General features: G+C 36.0%; 1 protein-coding gene across 2 annotated transcripts; it reads right to left on the bottom strand.

The window, feature by feature from the left end:
- Positions 1-6,771: 6,771 nt before the first annotated feature.
- On the bottom strand, positions 6,772-10,901 carry LOC131535078 (protein mono-ADP-ribosyltransferase PARP4-like). Of its 2 annotated transcripts, XM_058768166.1 has the most exons (9): positions 10,830-10,901; positions 10,649-10,729; positions 10,460-10,555; positions 8,997-9,134; positions 7,885-8,903; positions 7,622-7,791; positions 7,431-7,533; positions 6,970-7,102; positions 6,772-6,888 (listed from the first exon to the last, which is right to left on the bottom strand). In XM_058768166.1, exons 1-5 carry the CDS (start codon positions 10,866-10,868, stop codon positions 7,953-7,955), a joined length of 1,305 nt encoding a protein of 434 aa, XP_058624149.1. In that variant the 5' UTR covers positions 10,869-10,901; the 3' UTR covers positions 6,772-6,888; positions 6,970-7,102; positions 7,431-7,533; positions 7,622-7,791; positions 7,885-7,952. The 2 variants fall into 2 exon arrangements, with proteins under 2 accessions (XP_058624149.1, XP_058624150.1); XM_058768167.1 differs by lacking the exons at positions 6,772-6,888; positions 10,460-10,555; positions 10,649-10,729 and having other exon boundaries at positions 6,973-7,102; positions 10,830-10,891.
- Between the last annotated feature and the right edge of the window lie 190 nt (positions 10,902-11,091).

Below are 11,091 nucleotides of genomic sequence, written 5' to 3'. Positions count from 1 at the left end.
ACTCTAATTTCCTTTTGGGGTTTTGCTTAATTGGGAGGTTAAGGCTCTTATGTCCTAGGTTTGATGGGAAGTTAAATTGTCCAGCGGAATCCCACGGCCGGGCCTACCGTGGAGGCAACGTCACTTCACCAGCCAAGCACTAGGTGGAGCACTATTTATTATTAAGCTTAAACCAAGCGTAAACCCATAAAGTTTTAGCTGAGTTAATAAATAACTGAAGGAAAGAAACTAAGGCCTAACAAGTAGGACCCGAACTTGATTGCTAATTAATTTAGAGTTTCAAATTAGAAATTGTGGTTTCTAATTATATTTTAATGATGTTATCATTAAAACTGGTAGGATGATTAGGATTAAAATTGTTCACTACTGTATCACTGAAATAGGGAAGCCAAACCCAAAATTTTATGAAATTAAAATTTCAGAGCAATAATAATAATCAATTATCAAAATCCACAGATGGTTGTCATTCAAATTATCAGAGCAATTGACATTTCATTAATCAGCGATTATTGTTGCAACCTGGAAACAGGAACTGTAATTAATTATTAAATTGAATTAGAGTTTTCAGGCTCGTAATTAATTATGAAATTAAATTACAAATTTTGGTCTCTCAAGGATAGTAGATTCAGAGCATTCACTGATGTCTTTAAAATTCATAAGAGCAATTTATAATTCAAGTGATATTCTGTGGAGAAAACGAAAGTAGCACTGTATACAATAATAATAATAATAAAAAAAATTATAGAAGGATTTATAAAGCTATGAATGCAAAGGACCATGATGTTAATGGGGTCTGGGAAAATGACCCCAATAACAATAACAATAGTTATTGTACAATAGATATTGTATATCTGTTAATTTACAGCAAATTTGTCTGCAGAAGTTTTTTTGAAAGAGGAAGTTCAAATAAAGGCAGCAAGTGATATCCCTTTTGATGCACATAATATCTAATTATGTGAATGTATATTGAATAACTGGACAGATATATTAAATACTCCAGGAAATGTATTTTGTGAAATTGTATAATAATAAGGAAAAGTGGGAGATTGAACTGGACACATAACAGAAGTTTCATTTCATTTTTTTTCATTCTGTTATTAATTGATGTTTTTGGAGTTGAATAATCAACTTATCATGAGCTGTACATGAAATCCCTCAAACGCTCATATTGAAACCATAACACACTGCATTTTTAAAATAAATTCTCTAAATGTCACTTTCAAACTTCCAAAGAGGAACCTATTGATTTGTTGGTGAGACTGTTCAAAACCATCTTGAGAAATGTTTTTTCTAGACATCTTGACTGATATAAGGTGCCTCAAGAACTGGAAACAGCTATTTGTTTTGAACCTCTGCGTCTGAGCTTCAGCTGATCAACAATGCCGCATCTTTTCTCTGATATTCCAGACAAACTGCGCTTCATTTTGTCACAGGCTGCAAATATATTTCTAGTTTTTATGATGATTTACATTTTTCAGTACATCTTTAATTCTCAATTTTCGTGCACATGCACACCTGAGTTTCATTATATTGTGGTCATTTACCTTGCGCTCATTCCTCTGATACTGTTTTTTATTTTAAAAATAATGAAACAAACCCAAACAAAAATTTGCGCAGCCTGTTGCCACGGTTTTTGTCCTCAACTCTTTCAGCTTCTTGGAATCAGTCTGTTCTGGGGAGGATTTGTTCTTTTAGATGGAGATCTGTATCTCTGTTTGGCAACCAAACATAATGACACACTGCGTGAAATTCCATGCAAGAGGGACTCAGATCTCACTCTTCAAGAAATTAGCATGATTACAATCTACAAAAACTGGTCACAGGTAAGTACTCTAATAGCACAGTACATTGTGCCCTATTTTTACAGACATTTCTGTTTTCTATTAGTGGTGGGTGGTATAAAATTAATCATGTTTGGACTATTGCAGTTTGTTTTAACTTCTGATTGCCAGGAGAGACTAAAGTTAGTTGTCTTTACTCCATTTGATCTCCTCAGTGTGGTTTCATTGCTGATACACACAAAGTACCGTATTGACCCGAATATAAAACGACCCAGATTATAAGACGACCCCCCTTTTTCCAGATGTACCTTTTGGAAAAAGGCTTTTTGAAAACCAAATCTTTTTTTTTTTTTTCTCTCTCTATAAAACACATTTTTTCTTAAATTATTTTCATATTGCATATTTTTCCTATTTTAATTTTTGTTTTGAAAGTATGGTAAATAGGCTCTACTGGTAAAATGTATCAACAATGACACTGAAAAATATACACTTTTTGATATAGGCTACCATAAAAATAACAGGTCGCCCATCTGAATTATATAACATTTAGTCTATCCATCTCATAGTAGCCTACCAAAATTTTATTAACAGTAGAAGTGAAATCTGATTGTAGTCTTCAAATCTGGGTACTGTCTTATGTTTTAAAATAACTTACGGAAGTTTGGTCCCATCAGGCTAACATGACAGTCACGACTCGTGCCGCTGTTAGCTTTTCTTTTTCTTTACATACATACATTACATATTTCATGGCACACTCGTTTTATGCGTGTTTGGCGCCACCTATTGTTGTGGGTGTATTATTGACATGTCAAAGTCTAGACCCTGAATATAAGACGACCGCGTTTTTTCAGATGTATTTCCAAGAAAAAAACATCGTCTTATATTCGGGTCAATACGGTAATAGCAATCAAAAGCTGTTCAACTTTCCCACCATCATTGCATGGGAAAAATATACAGTTGAATCTCTTTGTGGGACAAGTCCACAGTGGAATCTGCCATTCAGTTTAAGATTTAAGCATTATTATGATTCAAAACAACTGATTAAACATCAAACATCTTTTGCAGCTTTTCGGTTACACCTGCATAGCTGTTGGTTTTTGTGGATGGTGTCTGATATCAACCACCAAGATTGGGATGTACTGTGACAGTTTTTTGAAGAGATGCTGTTGCAAGATCTGTAAACACCCCTCTCCCCCCAGTTATAAATGTCTGAAGAACTGCTGTTACAAAATCTGGAAAGGAAAACCATACTACAGGACACGGTATGAGGAGCTCCTGTCTGAAGAAACAGATAAACATTTGGATGAAAAATTGCGACAAATAGCCAAAAAGAGAGCAGAAGGAATATGCTCAGATCACATTTGTGATATTGAAAATAGTGAATTTCTATATAATATAACCACAGAAATATCTAAAAAGGCTACAGAAGCTTGGTCTAATATATCTTGCTCAAATTTTTATGTAGAAAAGCTTCCTGAAGATATGAACCATGATGATTTGTTGTATTTCATTTGAATGCCAGTCTGAATTCAATTCTCATCAAGATTATCCTCTCCATCAAGAATAAATTAGTATTATGTGAGTTTTGTGCTACTAATAAATCATTAAGACCAGTTTCTTGGTCACAATTTAGTTAAGGGGACTTTTGCTTCAATAAACTCCTAATTTGCTGCTTATTAATAGTTAGTAAGGTATGAAGTGGATTAAGGGATCTAAAATATGGTCATGCAGTATAAGGTATTAATATATGCTTTATAAGAACTAATAAACAGCCAATATGCTAGTAATATGCATGCTAATTAGCAACTACTTAATAGTGAGAATTGGTCCCTAAACTAAAGTGTTACCAGTTTCTTAATATGTAGGTCATGTTTTCAAAACACTTCACAGTGAGCACAACAGCAGTCTATGTTGGCTAAAAGGTGGATAATTTTCCACAAAATGCTTTCGATGACTAAATCTTTCCAATTAAATAAATTCTAAAGGAAATTTACATATGAAAAAATGACTTGATTTAGCACGCAATAAATGTTTTGGTAGTTTTAGTGCATTTTGAATGTGAATTTAACTGTTGTGCCAAGCTAAAAGTTGGTGAGGATAACCACCTGTAAAGAGTTTTCAAAAAGTGACCTAAGTATTAAGAAATGGGTCCTGTCTGACCGTATACTGATATTTTCTGTTTCCAAGGTGGTCAGGCACAGATGCTGAATAAGTGCAAGCAATTACAAGTGACTCTACAAAGTAATTCCCACTGTATGATTGTAAAATACTGTAGGATTCTTAATGATAATATGATTAATAACTGTCTATGTCCTTGAGACATTAATGTTTACTGTACAAATTCTACAGTACATGTGCATGTCATTTTTTGCACTTTCTTTTCATTGATCAATTTATACCATCCAAATCCAAATGCATGTTCATTTATTACTGTCAGGGTTATTATATAGTGAAGGATCTAATTCTCAAATGCAAACTGTTTTGCTTTAAAAGTGCAACCATACATCTGTGTTGTGTTTTAATTCCTTTCTTTTATATTCATTCATTCATAATGATAATGATCATAAAAATGATTTATTCCATTTAATCATATAATCGTTTATAACAATCATTTAAGCCATTTATATACTCATTTCATTGATTCATTAACTGATTAGTCATTTTTGTATAATTGTTTTTTAGATTATTTTTCCATTGTTGTCTTACGACTGTGTGTTTCAAGGGCTGTTTGTCTTCAGGAATAAGAGATATGACGGAATGTTTATGGAAACTCAAGGTTTGTGGGATGTTATAATGAATCAGATTGGTATAACACTACTTGTTGGATTTGTGCTGGTCAGACGAAGTCTGAGCATTGAAACACACAACTAGGATTATTCAATAAACTCTGCTTTTTTAAAATCATCATTACGTCTTCTGCTTCTGCTTTTCTCTGGCTTTACTTAGTCAATTTGTTGGCTGTTAATACAGTTTTGGGTACCAGACAAGACTTGCTGTTAACGGGTTTTGGGTATTAGACAATTTCGCTGACTAGTTGTTCTGTTACCAGACAAAACGGATATTTTCTGACAGGATCTGGGGACTCATTTATAAAGCATGCGTATGCACAGATTTGATCTTAAGAGTGTGTATACGCTTAAATCCACGCCAATGCTCATATTTGTAAAAACTGCCTTTGACGTGGAAAAGTGCTTAGCATCACATCAGGGTTTGAGCAGATGTACACTCTTTTTTTGTTGGAGTAGCTACTGCAAGTTTTTGAAAATGTAAGTTCTCGCAGCTCGCTGTTCTAAATTAAAGGATTTGTATGATGACTGATGATATTTTATATGTAATTGACATTAATTCAGAGAGGTGTACATGCGTTTTCTGTGCGTACGTTCATTCTATGAATCACACATATGCATATTTGAGAGATGACGGTAAGATCAAATTTAGGATGGTTTCTGCGCAACATTTTATAAATGAGGCCCCTGGTGTCTGGGGCTGCATCTGATATTTCGGTAACGCTTTATTTTAGGGTCTCTTAACTAGTTGCTAATTAGCATGCACATTAATAGAATATTATCCATTTATTAGTAGTAATTAAGCACACATTAATGCCTTATTCTACATGACCCTATTCTACATTCCTAATCCTACCCAATACCTAAACTTAACAACTACCTTACTAACTATTAATAAGCAGCAAATTAGGAGTTTATTGAGGAAAAGTTGTAGTTAATAGTTAATAAGTGTTCCCTATTATAAAGTGTTACCGATATTTCTAACAAAATCTAAGTCATGGATCCAAATTCTAACAAGATCTAACAAAAGATAACTAAAAGCTAAAATGAAAATTATAAAAAACATTACTTGAAATAATTGAAATAAAGTAGGCCTATTATAATAAAATATAAAAACTTTGTATTTATTTTCCAAAGCAACATTTCTCATTTTCAATTAGTTTAACTTGTAGCAGTGATTACTTGGTTTGTGATTATACAATTATGCTGTTTCATAAAAATAATGTAAACTTCACAAAAATATATTTATTAAACTGTAGGCTTAAGATCCTTGTCATTTCCCCTGTCTTTGACTCTTATTTTGAAGGGTTTCTGTTCCACATTGTTTCTGTGTTCACTTTCTTGTTTAGTTCCTGTTTTCCCTTGTTCCCTTGTCATGGTTTCTCATGGTAACAGTACTTAAACTTAATATACAGTAAATCAAGCATAATTCTCCTCATTTAGCCATATTTGCATCATTTATTTCTAAATACTTGGTTTGACATTTTAAGTGTGATTAAAAGAGTCCAAATATATTTTTGAGACACTTTAAAGGTGGGGTATGTATTTTTTCAAAAACGCTTTAGAAAACTGAGGGCAAATTCCAAACGGCTTTTTTGCGCCCTTGAAGGGACCTTCGGGAAGGGGACGCCATTTTTAAGGACATTCCAAACGAAAGTGAGCAACCGAATCCCTTCATGGAGGGCCCTTCCAGAAGTCCGTTAGCCAAGGGAACATGTGATGGTCACTTCACAGAAGTGATTTGTGATCATGTGATCTTCAGTTAGGAGATCTTGCGATGCATTTTAAAGCAAAGTTGGTGTTGATTTCGACTTCACATACAATCGTAAGTAGAATAGGCTGATTAAATTTGTATTTATTTTAATGTAATACAAAATATTTTTCATCAGAGATTGAAATATGATTTAAGACGGTAGTGTAAGCAAGTTATGTGTGGGGCGGAGCTATCAAAATAGGGGCGAGACCCTTTTGGGGTGGGGGCGTTTGTTTTAGTGATTTCAAATATCAACATTGGCTACCAGAAACCACCTTTAAGGCTATGAAGATCATTTCTGCAATATTAAGCTAACACCAAGTGAAGCAGCAACTGTCAATGAAGAGGAAAGTTTTTGTCCAGTTTCTACATGACTAAAACATCCATACGTCTCTCCAAAACAGGTTTGAGTGGAGAATATGGGTGTGGAGAATCACAGCCCAGTAGTTGACGTGTGGATGATTCCCAATCCCGGCCGATCTCCAGCCTGCTGCACACACATGTATACTGTCTGTCTGTCCGGCAGGCCCAGTCCACGGCCCTCTACACTGCCTCCCAGTACATTGGTCTGAATGGAGAAGAGCAGAAAGTCACGGATCCAAAAATACAAGAGTAAATCACTACACCGCATGAGGTCGTGCGCTGGTACCTGGGCTCCTGGGACTCTTTTAGCCGGAGGAGAGACTCAAGCAGCCGTCCCACTTCCAGCTTCTTCACCCGGATCAGCTGCAGCACCAGCAGAGTTGCCACCAGCCTCAGAATTTCAGCATGAGCCTTCACACCTGACACATAAAACATGTGACTGATTAACGGATTCTGACTCACAATCTGTGTCTGAAAAATAAAGAAGATTAGATTATATTTTAAATTATATTTAAATTCAGTCTGATGCATATTCCACTTTTCTCAATCTAGCAAGCTCTACTATGATTGGCTGGTGTTATACTGTAAAGGTTCACAGGTGTTTTTCTCAGTCTGTCTGGAGTTGTGTTCACAAGGTACATATGGCATCTAAATGGCACATATGAACAAATTAAATGGGCAGTTCTTGCTGAGAATAAGCTGCAATATGGTCCAGACCAGCAACAGGCATATAAAACATCCTCTTACCAAAAGAACAGATGCCTTTCTCCTTAAGGAAGGCATCTGCAAAAAAGTCTACGTCCAGGTTAAGGAAGCTGCTCAGCCTGTCCGTGCACTCCCAGTATCCATCCTATATCCAAACACATTGCATATGTTCATATTAACTCACACATTTACATACGGTGTATAATCTAGTGTATTAAATCATGTGTAAACACCCCATGCTGAAGCTCAAACAGCTCATTCCAGGCCACTGTGTCAGATTTTCTTCTCAATTCTGCCAAGCTGCCATGAGGTGGTGTGAAATGTCTTGCCAAGCTTAATTTTGCTTTTTTCAGTTTTCTTCTATATCGAGGAACAGCAAACTCAGTAGTGACGCTGTCTGCATCTTCATGAGAAATGAGACAAAGGTTAGAAAAGATGTTTTAATCTATCTGAACACTGATCACAGAGGGAACCTCATCAATCAGAGTCAACTTACCACGTGCAGAACTCAGACTGATGCAGTGGTTGTTGCAGATATATTTGTTGCTCTAGTTGTCGCACATCTCACAGCACTTCTTGTTGTGCTTCTTGTTGAGGAGATGCTTCAAATAATTGTTCAGATGCTGAGGAACACAAACTCAGAGGCTCACTCAAAAGTCTGGGGTGACTACTGAGGTTACTTAATGTAGGGGGAAAGCGCAACTGAGAATAGAAAGCAGGGACAGCTGCCATCATGCTGGAAGGAGGAGGAGGAGGAGGTGGCAGGGGAGTCGTGAATGTGGACCTTGTAGATGCAGGATGAGTAGAATCAGGAGGACCTGCAAACTGTATGACACGTGCACTGCTGATCTCACTGGCATGAAAAATTTGAGGTCTTTCACCCATAGAGCAAGTACTTTGTACACTGGCACCAACAGGAAGAAGGCTGTCATCTTTGGAGAGCGAGTATAGTGATGCAAAAGAAGCAGGATGATGAAAGGAAGGAGGCACTGCGGCACCGTGAAGGGGAGGCCTGTCACTCATGGAGGAAGGTATGAACTTCCTGGCACTAACAGTTGTAGTACGAAGAGCACGCCTTTTAGCCATGCATCGAGGTTCCACTGACTCAATGGGAAGGGAACCAAAGAGGCTTTGAGGACTGAGAGCCTCTACTGAGAGGTCAAGAGCGCCAGCACGGGGAGGGGGAGGATTTAGAGTAGTTATACCAGACCCACAAAATAATTCTTCTAAATCTGTATCTGTATATCTGTAAGGCAAATCAGTTCTGTACGAGTCTACGAACGCGCCAATGCAAACCTCAGAAGGAGAAGGACTCCTGGAGCGAGCAAAATAAGATCTCGATGTCAGCTGAGGGTCAGGGGGAGCTGCAGACTCTTCTAAAAAAGAAATTCTAGATGCCTTGGCATCCTTCACTTTGCAATAATCAATTTCACTTGATCTTTCTTTCCGAATGCGTCCTTCATGGCAATAAAAATTCCAATCATGAGATGTGGAGCTGCTACTGCACAATTCCATCTGGAAAAAAAAAATCATTAAAATGCATTGTTGTAAATACATTACATGGTGCTACATTTATATGACAACAGAGCATTTTACTGTTACCCATACATCATCATCTTCAGCACCAATAATATGCGCAGTCTTCAGCTTCTCTTCAGTCCAGCCAATATATGGCAAAATATCCACATCCTCCTCTGATATGATTTTAGGAATATCTGTGAATCCAGTGTCAAGCTCATTCTGGTCCTGAAAAGAGCAAATGAGGTCACATAAGTAATTTGGTTTAATTTTTATATATCACACTTTAGCAGAAGTTGACTGACATTGGTAAGGCTAACATACAGTATCAGACAATATTTGGTATTTTTATAATACATTTTCCCATTTGGTGTCATAAGTCAGAAAATGCAATTCTCAGTATGCACACTGTCACACACTGTCGGAAGGAACAACGGAGACGTGGATCAAGGAACAGTATTTATTAGAATCCTGCACACAGGGTAATCCACACTTGGAAGGGCAAATGACCCACGTATAAATGGCTTTTTACACCGAACGCAAAAATTTGGCGTGATGACGCTTTTGAATCGAAACAATAGATCCCTATGGAGCTATTCACACGAGGCGCGATCATTCGCGCCATGAAAAAGTGAGGATTCGTCAGGTGTATCAGAGGTAAAAAATGATATAAATACTGTTCAGGTTCTCGCACAAACCGATCGTTTCGTGTCTTAGGACATCAATGTATCGTCACGAGCCGCAAGGTTTAATTTGGATTTGTGTGTGCATGTTTTTCTTTCTCTCAAAGATTGTGTGCCCATTGACTGGCATTATAGGACTAACAGACTGCAACGGTTTGAGTTAAAAATCTTCGTTTGTGTTCTACTGAAGAAACAAAGTCACCTACATCTTGGATGCCCTGGGGGTAAGCAGATAAACATCAAATTTTCATTTTTGGGTGAACCATCCCTTTAAAGAAATAGCAGCCAAAACAACCTAATAACCAGCTGCTGTGATGTCTGTTCATCAAGAATAAAAGAAAAAAAAGAGGAAATCAATAACTTTTATAGTTTTAAGGATTCATCTGTATTTAGTTTAGAATTTAGTGTTTGATAACTTTATTCAATTTCTGTATATTTCTGCTGAGGGGCACAGGTAGATAAATATGACATTTATTATAAGGGGTTTATGTGAAGATTGTTTTAAGTTCACTTAAATTAGAAGTTTTTTTAAAGTCTAATAAATGTTAAAATTGATAGCTCTTAATTATAATGTAAAGTTGAATGGCTATAGTCAATGGTTAAATATTAGGGGGAAACATTTGTATAGGGAAATCAGTATTAATTGGTATCAGTGATACTGGCCTTCAGTCATAAAAATAAAGATGCCATTAAACAAATATTAAAAATATACTGTCTTCATGTTGTTTGTACATTAATTTGAAGATTGATGTACAAACAATATAAATCAATATAAAAGTATATTTTAATCGATTGAAAGCACTACTTTTTATTAATAATATTTTAATAAATTGGATTTAAGTCTAATCCTTAAATTAGCAGTAATCATACCCTCTCTTCAATGGCGACAAAACTTGTGAACTGGGACAAGATGGAGAACTCTTTACTGAGCTCAATGATGTAGGACTTAAGCTCTGTTTTCTTCCCCTGATAAAGAGATAAAAGACATCAAGTCACGTTCTTCTATTAGCAAATCTGCCAGTTATATAAGAAATATCGATATGCAGCCAAATATCGTACCTCGTGTTCTGCCTCACTGTTAGCTAGAATGCCATCTTCATAATCTCTAATGATCACTCTTGCTGTTAACTTGTGAAGGAGCTGCACATGAACACACACACACACACACACACACTTCAAATGCCTGATAGACAATTGATAAGGTGTCAGATTATATGAAGTATTTAAGATGTTTACTCACAGTTCCCTTTGTCTTTTGTAGTTCTGTGGTGGAAACCATTGTTTTGATCTCTTGTCCACTCAAATCACCAAACAGTGTGGCCTAAAAGAGTAAATATTACATAATTCAAAAATAAATACACAAATAGCTGGGTAATTCAGTTTAAACATCTTAATGCTTTTTATAGTCTTCTAATTAATATTACATACAGTATATTGATAAATGACAATTGAATTTCAGATCTAAAATACTAATTAAAAATAATCAAGACATGTTCTCCATA

Source organism: Onychostoma macrolepis, unplaced genomic scaffold, assembly GCF_012432095.1.
Source record: "Onychostoma macrolepis isolate SWU-2019 unplaced genomic scaffold, ASM1243209v1 Scaffold128, whole genome shotgun sequence".
In the NCBI taxonomy this organism is placed as follows: domain Eukaryota; kingdom Metazoa; phylum Chordata; class Actinopteri; order Cypriniformes; family Cyprinidae; genus Onychostoma; species Onychostoma macrolepis.
The sequence above is the reverse complement of the archived record's forward strand: the minus strand, read 5'-3'. Positions and strand labels throughout refer to the sequence as shown.